General features: G+C 55.3%; 1 protein-coding gene across 5 annotated transcripts in view; it reads right to left on the bottom strand.

The window, feature by feature from the left end:
• Positions 1 to 15,220, bottom strand: part of FMNL2 (formin like 2) — a 96,197-nt gene that overhangs the window by 45,738 nt on the left and 35,239 nt on the right. For all 5 annotated transcript variants that reach the window (XM_088529143.1, XM_088529142.1, XM_088529145.1 and 2 more), the window contains exon 2: positions 5,082 to 5,165. In XM_088529143.1, the coding sequence (XP_088385269.1) occupies positions 5,082 to 5,165 (84 nt within the window). The remainder of the gene's footprint in view (positions 1 to 5,081; positions 5,166 to 15,220) is intronic.

The following is a 15,220-nucleotide window of genomic DNA, read 5'->3' on the forward strand; positions in this document are numbered from 1 at the left end:
GTCGGATGTGGTGGACATGAAGCCGTGACGGCGATGACCCAAGGACAGGGCAGACAGAGGGCAAGCGCTGGCCTGAGTCGTGCGCTGGACTTCAGTTTTCCGTGACTCATTGCCCAAGCAGGACTGTCGCTTCCTCGTGCTAATGCAGCAGGTCAAAGTGCTCAGAAAATCAACAGGGTTTGAGGAGGGAGAGGCAGGGGCTCTGCCTGCACCTCCTCACCCACGAACACAACCCAGAGGCGCTCGATGGGGCGAAGGGCCAGCGCGGGGCTGGGCTGAGCAGCCCCTTCCCCGGCACGGCCGCAGGGAGGGAATCGAGGGCTGGAACTCGGGGTTTGTGGAAAACGTCCCTTCACCGGGCGCCTCTGCCTTCCTGCCTGCAGCTGCCCACAGAACTGCCTAATTGCAGGGAAGCTGCCGCCGGTGGGAGGTGCTGCCAGCGCGTTGGGAAAGAGGGAAGTGAGAGGCGGCCGCGCAGCATTCCCGGCGCTCCCACGGCGTTCCCGGCAGCTCCGGGCACGGCATTCCCGGCAGCTCTGGGGACACACGCGGCGCCCGGCACCAGTCCAGCAAAGGGGCAACAGAGCAGGGGCACCACAGGTGCCAGCAGGGACCTTTGGAAAGAAAAAGGAGAGGAAAGGAAAAGAAGGCAAACCGAAAAAACCCACTGAAATCCGGAGGTGCTGCCCGGCCTGCAGGCTGGGGAGCTGCGCTGCTTCCAACATCCAGGTCCTGTTCAGACTTACAGCCCCCTGAGGAGCTGCAGACTCAGCCTTGCAGTGGGCAGGAAAAAAAGGACACTTTACATCCATTAACCTGTTGTAGAAGTTCTTTACACTGCCAGAGGGACAAAAAAAAAGAAAGCTCTTCTGTAAATAAGAATCTGGGGCACTGCAGGCCAGGAAAGCGTTTGCTGGAGGTATGCAAGCCCCAGAGACCACAACCACCTTCCCCCACCACAAGGGCTTGGTATGAGCTCTAGGGATATTACAACATTTGAACACCGACCTCTTTCCCTGAAAACTACTTAAGGTACAAGTGTTTGCACTGTGCAATCGTGTAACCATGTCCAAATATTGCCATTTACATCTGCAAAGTACCTGGGTACAAAAACAGTCAGTTTTGCAAGGAAAGCAAGAGGCAGCTGTACAGCCCGACAGATGGATCAGCAGTTCTGACAGCACCAAGCCTGGCGCTTGACAAAATCCCACTTTAGCTTTAATATTTAGTCGTTTTCTTGGGAGTTCTCTAATGCTGCTGGAGCTCTGCTGTGTTTAGTCTAATCCTCTAGAGAAGTTACTCTATTCTTTGGGATATATTTCTCTTACTTCATAATCAGGCATCATCGGTTAGAATGACATGAGCTTTTCCTAACTGCCAGTTTTCATATCTGCAGCCTTCAAAATGAAATGCTCAAAGGTAGTCAGCAGATCTAGCAGTCCACGATGCAGATATTACACGTTTTCATTTGCTTTCTCAAAAACTGGCTGGAGTTATGCATTGCATCATAATCTCTGCAGGTAGCTTATTAAAAAAAAAAAAAAACACTGCCTAACACTGCTATTACTTTAAGCAGTGCCCATGCAGCTGAGCAGTATTATTTTGGGCTGTTTTGTCAAGATTATGATACTCCGGTCTCACTTCGGATCTCCAAGCAATGCCCACGTGCCCACCAACTTGCTCCGTCTCAGCTGCCCACCAAGGGGGAAATCAGTGCCAAAGGGTTTCCCCTTTTCCCGCAGGAAACGCGGGGATGCCCTTGCCATTCCCCAGGCCAGGGGGCAGGTCTCCCGCAGCTCCAGCAAAGCCGCAGGACCCCGAGCAGCCACGTCCCGCACGGAAACGCAGCTCCCTGCTCCCCGCAGCCTGAACCTGCCGGCAGGTGCTAAAGCTGCAGGATCACAGCCCTGGGGCCACCACGAGGCAGCTATTTCCATGCAGCTCGCTTTGCTGCTGTAAATAACAGGTTAAACATCATGGCTTTTTCCTGTTTTCTCCCCCTCTTCACTTCTGGCGATTCATAATTGTTCACCAGGCAAAACCTGCTGTCAAAATGTAAGTGTATTCGGCACGGGCTTTAGTACCATTGCATCTGGGAGGTGGGGATTTTCACCACACACTTTGACATTCACATTCGACTACCCAGGTTTTGCTGAGCAGGAGACGCATCCGGCTGGCATCATCCTAACTCACACACTATCAGCTCCTCTTCCTGCAGGCCCCGAGCTGCGCTGTTAAGACATGACAAAGTTAACAAATCCCAATGGAATCTCCCTTATCCGCACGGTCTGTGTGACTCACACGAGCACTGACACTGTCTACAAACCTGAGATGGGAAAAGCACGGGCTGGACATGATCTTCCTCTTTGCCAGCTACCTAGCGAGTAGATTAACTTAATTTCCGAGAAGAAAAGGTCCTTTCTTATTTTCAAGTATACGTGAACACAGCTCTGCGGGGTCCCTCTGTGGTTTCAGATGTTATCCTTTCCTAGGCTATTCTGAATGCTGTTTATTTTCGACAGCATAATCTCAAAACAGCAGATTTCTGCGCTTGGAGCCTCCCTTCACTGTGATGTCCCACCGAGAAGGCACTCCAAGATAAACCCCACTGCCCTGAGGCCATTTTACGCACCGAAGTCCTGGGGAACCCCATTCGCCCTCAGCATAGCCGGAGCTCACCCGAGAGCACAACCTCTCACCTGCGGATGCGGCCTCGGAAAGGAGCTGCACTCACACACCTGCCCTCCTAGTCCGAGCCAAAACCCTGGAGCAAGGCAGGGAGCTCTGCCCATGGCCCGCGCGCGGCCTCGCTGGAGCGCAGCCGGTGCTTGGCATGACCCGGGGCACGGCACGGACCCAAGACCCGGCATCGGGGCGTAAACCACACGGCTTCCCGGCAACCCTCCCCTTCCCCTTAGGCCTCTCAGCTTGTTGCTCCCCACACACGTCCACCGTCCCCGAGAGGGTCTGCGTCCCCCACGCTGCGCCCTGCCACCGCTTGCCATTAGAGGGCATGGAAGAACCTCCTCGGAGGGTCCCACCATCGCCCTCCACCTCCGGGGAGGCCCCAGACCCACCACACGCAACTCCCCAGGGAGGCAGGGAACCTTCCTCAAAGGGGACTGGTCCTGTTGGGAACGCTGCCATCTCCTCCGTCCCCTGGTCATGTTGGGAACGCTGCCATCTCCTCAGCTGGGCTCATTCCCTGCGCTCAGCTGCCCGGCTGACCCGCCACGCGGCTGCCATCTCCCATGGGATGAGCGTTTCTCCAAAGAACCCCATCCCGGCGCTCTCCGGGCTGAGGGGAAGGGCCGGGGCTCTCCAAGGAGGCTCCTTGGGGCTCTCCTCTCCATCAGTCCTGCAGGAGCAGAGCCAGAGCCCAGCACGTCCCCAAACGGGGAGCAGGGCTGAGGGCAGCAGCCCTCTGACACCCTAATTCATGCCCCTACCACCAAAATGCTAATGCCCCAGTAACAAATTCTCCAATTATTTCAGACAAACAACCAGGGCCTGTTTCACAAGCAATTTTGAAAATATCATATAAAAGCAATTTCTTTACTTGGACCCTTTTCTTTTTCAGACAGAAGCTGCAACTGAGCACAGGCCTATGCAGCGTAAGGGTTAATTTCTTCAAGATATTTCATTAATTTACATCCTCTGTCCTTCAACAAGCAAAAAAAAAAAGGATGAAAAATGGTGTTACGGGTGATTCCAACACAAAATAGCCATTCAAATTCTGCTTCCACATTAAAATATCCATTCTGTACAAAATTTATTCCTGGAAGTATTTTTAGCCGCGTGCCATAATTATGCGGACAGATATAAATATTTCACACGCCATATGCTGCCTCACGGTGCTTTCACAGACACCTGCTCCACGCTGCTCCCATTGCAGCGGCTGCAGGAGCGCACAGAGGACGCCGGCACGGGGACGCAGTTACCGCCGCTGCACGGCTTCCTTGCTGCGTGTTTCCATGTGCTTTCCACGGAGGGCTGAGGTGAACCAGGGGCTGGATGAGCTCCCGGGCGTGAGGGAGCCCGTCGGGCTGAGCTGCCGCGCTGAGGGCAGGCGCACTCATCACACTCACACCCCTCGCGCTCCAGTGTGCGTGTTCTCCGCTAGCATCCCCCAAGAAACAAAACACTCGCGCTGGATGAAGCGATCTGCTCAGCATCGCTTCTGAAACTTGAAATAGTGCAAGGCTTCAAGATTTCTGCACAGGAAATTCCTGGAAAGAAGCAGGTAATTCTGTATTCAAGTTTACTTTAAGGTAATTGGATTTCATCACAGGCTCAACTCCTGTAATGGATAAACAGGAAAAGTCCCACAAACCTATTTATTATGATGTTCCTGACCTCATAGCACGACTGCACCTTCTGCCAAACTCTCAGCCTGGTCCCTCTGTGTTTACATTTCAAAGGAACATCCTCCCCTTCCAGTCCTGGAGCAGTTCTTTTCCTTAGCAATTACTCTTGCAGTTTATGCTAGGACCTGGTGCTGGTGCTGGCTCACTAGCACGCTTGTGCACGCTTTGCTGCCTCCAAACGCTGCGGTGCCTGCCCGGGTGCCTCGGCACAGGCTGCCTGTTGCTCTGTGCTCTGCCAGGCCTGTGTTCCACAGCACAGCTCACGCACAGAAGCTGCCTCAGCCCATGGTGCTGCTTAAGGTCCTTGTTCAGCCTCTGGAGATGAAGCAGCAGCTCGGGCTCCGTGACTATTCATGCAGCACCGAAGGGGATCCCAGCTAGTGCCAGCTGGGATAACGGCTTGTGACATGGAAAGCCAAAGCTGAGCAGGACAGACCAAACGCGGACACTTGCCCAGCGGTGGTTAAGGTCACTCTGCCCAGGTCTATGCCACAAAAAATAAGCCATGTTCATCACTTAGGGAAAACAGGGGCGACAAGGAAATCAGGTGGGAAGGAAATATCACCCTGTGGAGGAAACAGGCGGCACAGTTCCAGGTTCCATGAGGATAACGGAGCAGGAGGCTGAAGAAATGGATGCCTGAAGCCAACGGAGCGCCGGTGCTGCCCCAGCCTCAGGACCAGCTCTGGCAAGAGGTACACGAAGGGCCCTTACCTGGTCGCAGATGAGCTCCCACTTCTTCTCGTTGTCGTACTGCCGCAGCAACCTGGCCTTGTCGGGCGGCAAGTTCATCGCATTCTGCGGAGAGAGGGAAAACAAACATGAGGGACCGCAGAGGGCTCCAGTTCAGAGGCAGCCAGACACGAGCAAACCAAGACAACATGGCTGCGGTCGTGCTAATTGTTTTATGTGAATTCCTGTTGACAGAGCAATTCCGAAAAATTCCCTCCAAACGCCGTCCCTGGCCCCGGCGGACCCAGTGAATCACACAGCAGCGATGGGCAGGGCTCGGCCTTGCGTCCCCCGGTGCGGAGCCGCGCGAGGAGGAGGAGGAGGAGAAGGAGGAGGAGGTGACACTGTTTCTCCTCGGGGGGAAGGATGAGGCCTGCCACGCTGCGCCGCAGGATTCAGCTGCACCAGGGCCATTTCAGAGGCCTAGTTTCCTTAAAACAAGACCTTGAAATGTCATTTCATTTTATATAATCAGCCCCACACGCAAGCTCGTCCGGATCGGGCGCTTGTCGGGGCCAGGAGCGGTGCCCGTCCTCACACAGCCCGGGCCGAGGCCGCGCGGCCGCAACGCGGAGCCTGACGCAGGAGCAGCAAGGAGCTCACACTCCCTGCGGACGCTCACACAGCCCTGGAGCTAATCCTGCCTCCCAAATGGCCACAGCTTCAGATTTCGGCCTCTCCCGGTTTGCTCCAGCAGCCCGAGCAGATGTTGCTGCCCCGTCGGACAGCCCGGAGCGGCAGCCCCAGCCCACCCCACCGCACCGCAGAGCACATACGGAGATGCGACCCACGCCCGGAGCTCCTTCCCTGGAAACCTGCATCTCGGACTGCTCCGCCGCAGGGGAAGGCCGCCTCTACCTGACCCACCTTCCCCCTTTGGAAATGCATCTGCCGCATCCCGCAGATGCTGTCCCTCGAGCACCTCCGCTCCCGCTCCCGCTGGGATTGCCTCTCTTCCTGGAAGCTCCTTCCCCATCAGATAACAGACGCTCTTCTTTTGGCTCAGCTGTGCTCTCATGTTGACAGCATTTACAGGCTGCGATCGTATCTGCCCTCGACTCCTCTCGCAGTCGCTCCCCGTTTCCCTTATCGGCTCGTCATTCCGCATACCACTTGAACGGACTTCGGGGTATTTTCCCCGGGGCTTTTCCAAGCACCGCTCCTTATCTCCGAGGTGGCCGGTGAGCCAGGCAGAGAGCCCCTTGCTCGGAGCTCCCGCTGCCTCCTGGAGGCACCTGCGAGCGGGAGCCTTCCCGTTCCTGCGGCGCCGCATCCCGGCCCTCGCGCGGCAGGAGGGATCGCGCCGGGAGCAGAGGCGCAGCCTGGCATCGGCTTGTACCCTCTACACGGGAACTGGCCTGAAGGCAGCTCTGGCTTGCCTAAAACGTGCATGGGAGCCTGTACGTTTCTGCTGCCCGCGGATCAACGAAAGGAGTCACAAATGTCTCCTAGGCGCGTCCAGCTCGAATGGCCACGGGTGCCGCGGGGAAAGACCAGCGTCTTTCAGCTCTGCTTCCCCGTCCTGTGCTGCTCGGACAAGCCCGACAGCGCGAGCTCCTGCTCCCCGGCCCCACAGCGACACGGGCCGCGCTCTGCCCCTCTCTTCGTGCCCCTTTTACCTCCCCGCTACACCACAGCGCTTCCAGAATGGAGAAGGAAAAGAAACGAAGCCTCCGACACAGGATCCTACCTCAAGGCTGAGAAGGCACTAGGGAACCAACCTCGTTCAGGGTTTGGGGAGCTCTGAGCAGGGTTTTGATGCCTCCGAAACACCCACAGACCCTCGAACCGCGGCAAGAGCCCTCACCGCACAGCACTGTCTGCTAGGGCCGGTTTCCAGTCATATTTTGGCTCCCAAAACACATAACTTCTCTTTCTCCCTGCAAATTCCAAAGTTATTCATGTCTACTGCTATGTGCCAAATAATATAGGTAACGTTTCCACTTCTTCTGCTCTGGATTGCCATTCAAAAGCTAGAATTTATATTAATCACAGTAGCAGATGGAAAACTGGGGGAAATACTAGCAGACTTATAAATTGCTTAAGAGTTAAAAATAAAACGAAAAGTGCATCAAGGAAATATATATTTTTAACCTATTAAACCGAGTTACATCCCAACTGGCACCGTGCGCGGCGGCTCCGAGCCGCGGGCCGGGCCCTTGGGAAGCGCGCTGCGAAGCGGGCCGGGATGCTGCCCTTCCCGCTGCCCTTCCCGCTGCCCTTCCCGCTGCCCTTCCCGCGCGGCCTCGCCGCTCTCCTCGGCCTCGCCGCTCTCCTCGGCCTCCGCGCTCCCCTGTCGCTCTCCGTGACGGTCGGAGCCGCTCTCTGTTTCCAGGACTCCGGCCCCGGGAGCGCTTCCCTGTGCAGGTTGAGCTTCTTTCTCACCTTTCACACCTCACATCTCCATAGAAAATCAGTCTCTCCAATCCCAATTTTGAAGGACAAAATACATGAATTTCTGATGAGACCAGCATCGTCTCCATCTCCGTTCTGGGCCTAGAGCCGTTGAGCTGTTTCCTCCGCATCCGGCCAGGCAAGGCCACCCACTTGTCACCAGAGATGCCTGGCCCTGGTTCCCACCTTTAACATCAGCGTTGTTCGTACACGGAAACTCTCTCGGGTCACTTCAATATTTGGTGTAAAAAGAAGGGAAAAGCCCTCACTCTGTGTGTGCTTACCCTCCTCAAACACCTTTGACACTAACTCATGGCAGTGCTACCTCAGATACGGAGAAACACAAAACGATTTTTAAAAAGTTTCAGCAAAGTGCTAAATCCTGAAACACACCTAAAAATCGCTGCCATTTCCTGATGAACACGTACACTACATAGGTGCATGGTGACAACACGTTATGACACATTTTTAACTGCCGTGCCCTTGAGGCGACCTGAAGGCACCCGCGGCTTACGGACAACGCGCCTTTTCCACAGGGACGAGCCGTGCCAAGCTCTGCCTCGCTAATCCAGCACACAAAGGAGCACCAGGTTCCTTGGCAAGCTGCAGACCTGCGTTTTATAGAAAGGCGGGAGGCAGATTCCCAGGAAGGGAGAAGGCCCCACTGCTCTGCCCTGGCGCGCTGCTCCGGCGGCGTCACTAAGGGTGACATTCCCAGGCGCGGAGCATGGAGCTGGCGGCCGAGGGATTCACCAGGGCTCACCCACGGGAGCCGCGGGTGCCACCTGCATTACAACACCTGGAATCTGGGATATTCCCTGGCACCGAGGGGAGCAAGGGGCAGCCCAATTCCCATGTCCCCGGGCACCGCTGCGCGCCGTCCCAAGAGGAACTGCACCCCCAAGCCCGGCACCTCCTCTGGATACGGGAGCAGGAATTCCTTTGGGAGACAGCAGGAACATGCGATGCAGGAAAAGCGTCCAGTGCCTCTTACGGGGACACCAGCACACAGACCTTGCTCAAAGGGGCGGCCCTGGGACCAGACACGGCAGCCTGGACCGTTCGGAAGCCCAGACCGAGGAGGATGGGAGACCCCGGGTAACCCCGCACGGGAAAGGGTGTTATTTATTAAACTAAAATTAAATTAGAGTGTCCTCATGCCGTGGACATCTGATGTGTGTCCGTGACGCGGAGCGGTCTGTATTCCCAGGACCTGGCTCCCTGGCGCCTTCTCCTCCTGCACCTCCTCCGTCCAGGCTCATTCCTGATCTGTGCGGGGAGAGGAAGGAACCTTTGTAGCTTTTGGCTTCACGTTAATTCTGCTGGAAAACATCGGGGTTTTCATACACTTAAAACAAATATTCCTGGCCCTGGTAAATCAGAAGGGGGTTCCCACACGGACGTCGCGGTCCCGTTCATCCCTCCAGCAACTGCAGACCCCGAGGACGCCCTGTCCTCACCCGCGATTCCCTGCTCCGGGCTCATTCCCAGCCCATCACTTCACCTCCTTGGTGAAGGGGCTTCTTAGCAGTCAAATCCACCGAGCGTTACCTCCACATCCCCATTTTCATCCCCAGTGTTTCCACAACAACGTGCAAAATTCTTACTTTTCTTCTGAGTTACAGTTGGGATATTTTTAAGGCGCAGTCTTGATTATTTTAAATCGTTATTAATATCTAGAGAGTTCTAACAAAGTAACTGCGAAATTGGTTCATAAGTCAAATCCATACCTCCCAACTTTGTAAAACTGAAAAGTAACAGGCCTCTTTCCTGGCTAGAGAAAGCCTGAGAACAAAATACAGACTCTTTAGTGGATCCAGGTTTATTTTTTGGCATTGCAAGGTGCCTGTGTCTCCCCAGAAACTTGTATCAGAGAGCAACCAAATTCCAAAAATAATAAAGAGGGAATGGAAAGCAGCATAACAAGCGTCTCAGATCTGCTCATGTATATTCATAGACGCAGCCACCCCGTCACTCTTTGTTGTGAGATACGCAGCGCTTTCCGCGTTCGGGAACGTTCCCTGGCGTCCTCCGGATTTAGCCGCTGTGAAAAGGTCCCGGTTTGCGGTGCCGCGGGCGGCAGTTCTGCACGGGGCTCCGTGTGCCCGGGGCCAAAACCCGAGGAGATCAATACGGACCCGGGGCTCCCCCTGCATCCGCTCCGGGATCTTCTCCTTGGCCATTCCTGCTAAGGGAGAGACACGGAAAAGTCTATCGTAACTCCCAGAGCCGCCTGCCCAAACACCCTGCATATTTTGGCACAGCATTAAAAGTTAATCCCAGCACCTGGCCACTAAAATAAGCCTTGAAATTCTTTTAAAATTTAACTTTTTGCAATTTTCCGCACTACTTAACTTTTCAGCCCTGCTGCGGTGTGTTTATTTAGAAAAGCTGGAGGCAAGCGCAGCAACTGCAAAGTCTGTTGACTTTATGCAAAACCCAGGCGAGGCTAAAATTAAACGTCCTCATTGTTCTAACCCGCCTTCCCCCTTCTTCTTTTTTGCAGCCGGTCTTTGATGGCGGCGCGAGGCCGCGGCAGCAGCGCCCGCTGCTCCCGGGAAGCTCCTCTTGCTCTTGGCGCACTCGGAGCGGCCAGCAAACGTCTCCCGGGCCCGGCCGGCCCCTCAGCTGCTCGCCGGAGCTTTTCCGGAGAAATATCCGGCACGTTTTGGAAATATCCGGCACGCTTTGGAAATATCCGGCACGCTTTGGAAATATCCGGCACGTTTTGGCTTCAGAGCTCACCCTCCTTTGGGCTGCGCTGCCGAGGCGCCCGCCCGCGGCATCACGGCAAGGAAACCCGCAGCTCCCATTGCCCAAACACGCGCGTCGCCGGCAAGCCGAAATTAAGGACGTGGCAGCGGCCGCCTGGGAAAGAGCGTTCCAGAGCAGCACAGCCCGCGGGTCTGAAGCCTCTTCCATGCAAGAACGTGGGGGAAAAAGTACTTTGGAATAAGGGAAACTGCAAACCGTGGGGTTTATGTTATCCCGTGCATCCCCGTTCTCCCCTCGTGCCTTGTACTTAACTCTTCCGAACACCAAGAACAGGAGCCGTCTTCTACCAGCCACCCCTGCAAACGCCCCCGCAGCGCAGGGGAAGGCTCTTTGCACTAGTCCATGCAGAATACAAAAACGAGCTTCCCCTTGCTCAATCTACCTGCTTAAGAATATAGATGATACAAATATAACTATGTAATTGCAATATTTTATATAGGAGCACAGAAATGTTCTCTGAAACACTGAACCCAAACCACGCTTGAATCGTCGCTGACAGACACGTATGAATATGCCCGTGCGATCCCCTATACACACATGCATGTATGGGCACGTGTCACTTACCCAGGGTTCGTTATGCCAGTGCACACCGAGAGCTGAACACAATTCATTGCATTTAACTCCCCACCCCAAAGCACCAGACAAAATCCAGACAGCAACAAGACCCAAGCACACACTTGATGGCCCCCAGAAACACAGGGGGACAAATTCCACACGAACACAAGAAAATCTTTTACTGCGAGTGTGGTCTAACACAAGGGCAGTATCTACAGCCTGAATTTCCATCACGGAGCTGACAAACCCTCCACGTGGCTCTCACAAGAGCTGACATTCATGTGACAAACCCTGCTGAGTCCAAACCGTGTCACAGCTCTGCCCTTTCAAGTCTTCTAATACTGTATTTCAAATGAGCAAAAAGCAGAAAGGATGCAGCAAACTGTGTCACATTCCTAGCCCGAAAGGCACGAGGTGAGCTATGCATACTGTAATACTTGGAAATTATTCATGAAACTCAACCATACAGGATTTTTAGTCACAGAATCCAGCGCAAAATAAATACAACACAAATAAGAACCATCCCAGAAGTCCTCAGAGCACCATGCTGACCCAGCTCGGAGACGCAGGACACAGCACTTGCCTCACTGCACATCTCTTAACCTTGGAATAAACTGGTGTGCATGCAGGAGATTGTTCCTACCAACTAATTATTTAAAGAAAAGTCATCCCTAATTGCACTCGACGTGTCAGCGAGAGTCTGGAGACAAGTTGCTAAAACACCTTTTTGATAATGATTTGAAGACGGGATTCGCCTTTGAGTCAGCCTCACGTTGCAAAAGCAGTTAATGAAATGCAAACACGTACTGAATAAGTGACACGTTGATACTCATCACACATTGCAACCGTAGCTCACTCTTAATTATTAGTCAAAATGCAAAAATGTGTGATTCACCTCCCCTCTGTGCACTCGAGCACCCGGCGCGCTCACTGCGGAACGGGCTATCCGCAGAGAGGCGGAACGAGAGCAGGTCCCGCGCGCCACGCTTCCACCTAGGTGAGGTTACACGGGCAAGCTGCAAACCCTGGAAATATTTACAGGTCTAACCACTGCTGCGACCAAGAGGAGAGGTGTGCGGGGAGCCAAAGCAGGCCACAGATGGGACCACAGGCAGAAACCCTTCGTTCAGGGGACGGCTCTGCCTCTTGTGCTGCTGTCACTGACCCCCAGGCTCTTCCTACCTTCTATTTGGTCTGCGTGCAGGAAAGGCAGGACACGAACACCCATATAAAGGGAGGCACGTGGCAGCGCCTGCGCTAGGACACAAGAGACACAGGAAAGGCAGCGGCTCCTCGCTGAAGCAAAGGGCCTGCACAAAGCGTCCCCCTTCCCTGCTCGTCCCACGTGGGTGCCAACCTCAGCCTCACGCTGCCCTCCCAAACGCCAGCGGTGCCGACGGTGCCGCCGCGGCACGTCGCTGCCCGTGCACAGGGGACCTCACTTGCCTTCCTTCCTGCAATCTGGAAACATCTCTGTTCGGCACAGCGAAAGCGACACGGGAAAATGGAAACTTTCTCCAGCTTACAGCCAGGGAATAAAACCCTCTCTTCAAAAAAGTCCCGCGTAGGGAAATACAAGTCAACTTAGCAGCTCTGTAATTTTGTTATTCTTTACCCACTTCTACCGCAGCCATCCAAAGCCCGGTCCTAAAGATAGATGTCAGACCAATAAGCGTTGGAGCTTTCCTATAAAAGTCCCTGCTAGGTTACATTTTCCAAATAAACCCCTAACCACAGCTCGGGGCCTCCGCTCGCGAGCGGCGCGCCGGGCTGCCAGCACACGCCGCAGCAGCCCCTGCTCACAGACTGCGCCTCCCCACAGCCGAGAAAGCTGCCCTGCTTTTAATTCAGTCCTAATGAACTTTCCCAGTAAGTTCCTGAGTCATCTCTGACATACGTTACCTAATGCTTCATTCAGACATGAAGCGAATACTTTTTTTTTAATGAAGAGACAGGAGTATTGAAGTTATATGCTCAAAATGAGTATGCTGGGAAATTACAGGCAATCGCGGAGAGTATTTTTAGCCTCTGTGAGAAGGATAATAAAGAACTTCTGGAAAGTTCCCACCCATGGCCCACAGGAACACCTTGGCGCAGCCGCGCGGGCTCAGTTCTCCACATGCTGCATGCAGAAGGACGTCGTGTTTGACCGGGCCGGGCCCTGCGCAGGTTGCGTCTGTGCACTGCCCCCCATAGAGGTGCTTCTCCCCACGGCATTCCCGCTGCCACGGCAGCTCCTTTCCTCGAGCTCATTCCCATCCTTAGCTCCATTCCTCTCCGGACAGCGGGCACTGTCCGGCTCCTCCCTAGCGGGACACGCTGCTTCCCAAAGGGAACTGCCACTGCCAGGAGCGCTCCCTGCCCTGCGCCAACCGCTGAACACAACCGGGCTCTTCAACGGCTGCAGCGAGGGGGTTGGTTATGGAGGAGGAACTGCCTTGGTGCAGCCACCTGGCCGCTCGGAGCAGGGATAAAAACCAGGAGCCCGGCGAGCTTGAGCTCAAACATAATGCATGATGAAAGAAAGGGAACGCAGGCGTGCAGGAGGAGGCCCTTTGCTGACCCTAACACACCATCACGCGTGTTCAGTGCATGCTGCGTAACTCAGCAGACCTGGAGGCACATTTATTTATGATCCACACAGCCTGCCACCCTCCACATGGCACGTGCACCCAAGGGGAGCGCCCGCGGCAGCCACTCGTTTGTCTTTCTTTAATGCCCCCTGGCCGTGCCCTGCGGTCAGGCAGCAACGCAAGGGAGGGATCCGGTTAAAGGCAGCTGCGCCTTTCCCTGGCTTTCCTTGCCAAACAAAGTCCTCCACAGCGCCTTGCATCAAGTGAAAAAGGGCACCAGTGACCAAGCAGGAAAAACTGAGTTCTTCACGCAAGCACATCTGGTATTTATTATAGAAATTCAAGGGATCTCGTTACATCTATTTTAAGGATTTTTCTTCTTCCTTAAAGCAACAATTCACCGGGAAACACAAACAGGAGCAACCTGCACACGTGAGCCGTCGCAGGAGTCCTTGGAACGGGCCCCGGGGCAGCGAGCGCGGCGCGGGCCAGCGCTGCCCTGGAGCAGCACCCGCCGAGCTGCTGGAGCGGCACCGAGCTGGAGCGCGCGCTCCAAGGGGAACACCAATCCCGGTGATTTGCACAACACACCTCCATAAAAACGCCCCGGGTTGGTGGAAGGGACCTCTCCGGCTCCGCAGAAGGACGGCGGTTCTGTGGGGAGGGAGGCTGCTGCTTCGCAGCCCGACACCGCGCGTCGCGCGCTGCCGTCTGCCCGAGCTGCCCACCGCACCGCTGCTCATCCTGACGGGCTACATACGTGTGATCTTGGGAGAAACACGCAAAAACACATGCCTGGATGGCCTGTGTAGAAGGAAGAGGGAGCAGTGGGGTTTGGGGCCCTTGGGAAGTCACTGTAACAAAACGTAGTTCTGCTGTAGTGTCCTCTCACACTCCCCGACTGCACTAGTGCTGCCGGTGCAGCGCAGCACGCGCCAGCAAAGCAGCAGCACAAGCACCTCCGCCACAACTACGGCAGCGTCTCAAGCAGCAAGTTATTATGCAGCCCCAAAGGTAGAACTGTGACGGATACAAACTCCTGTTCACTTGATACAAAAGGTATCGGCTAATTAAGGATGTTGAGAGGAAGAAGAAGAGTGAGCAGACCTGCCCCAGCCAGGAAACGGGGCCTCGAGATGGGGCTTCGCTCCTGATAAACAACCCGGCCGCAATCAGGCTGCCCGGAGGAAGGAAAGCAGAGCAGGAGCTCCCCGCGCGCGGCAGCGAGCCGGGAGGTGGGCAGAACTCCTCTGGAAGGAGGACGGGGTCTGCCCTGAGCACGGCTGCCCATACAAATGCCATGCGCGTGCAGGACACCCGTGTGCCCGCGCCCCGTGCTGGGGACAGCGGGCACCGAGCGGAACGAAGGGCAGCACCAGCGTCCCAGGGCGCTGCCTCTCCCCCGTGCTCAATCCAGTTCATTCCATTTCCATTTTGCAGATCTCTCCTGTTTTTGCCGTTGAGATTATAGCGCATTCAAGACCACATGCTGCCTTTTTCCTCAACAACTCAGACAAACCTGGTGTTCAGAACAAGTGCTTCCTCCGTGCTCCTTAGCGCAACGCTTCCGTACTTCCCTTTTCCCTGATAAAAGGCACTAACATCACGGCGGGGCGGCCACGCGACGCTCCGCTGCGCTGGGAAGCCGGGAGCAACGCGGTGGGCCGGAGAGTGCTTGGAAACATCCCAGACCTTGACCGTCTGCCTCGCGCCGGCCGCGTTATCTGGGAGCAGCGCGGGCGCCCTCGGCATTCCCAGCCCACGCGCGGCCCCACTGGACCTCCCCGCAAGCAGGAGGGCCTGGGCTTTTAGTGTGTGACAGAA

The sequence above is a fragment of the Tinamus guttatus genome, unplaced genomic scaffold (genome assembly GCF_059628265.1).
Source record: "Tinamus guttatus ecotype Peru unplaced genomic scaffold, ASM5962826v1 Tinamus_guttatus_pri_ptg000325l, whole genome shotgun sequence".
Lineage (NCBI taxonomy): Eukaryota > Metazoa > Chordata > Aves > Tinamiformes > Tinamidae > Tinamus > Tinamus guttatus.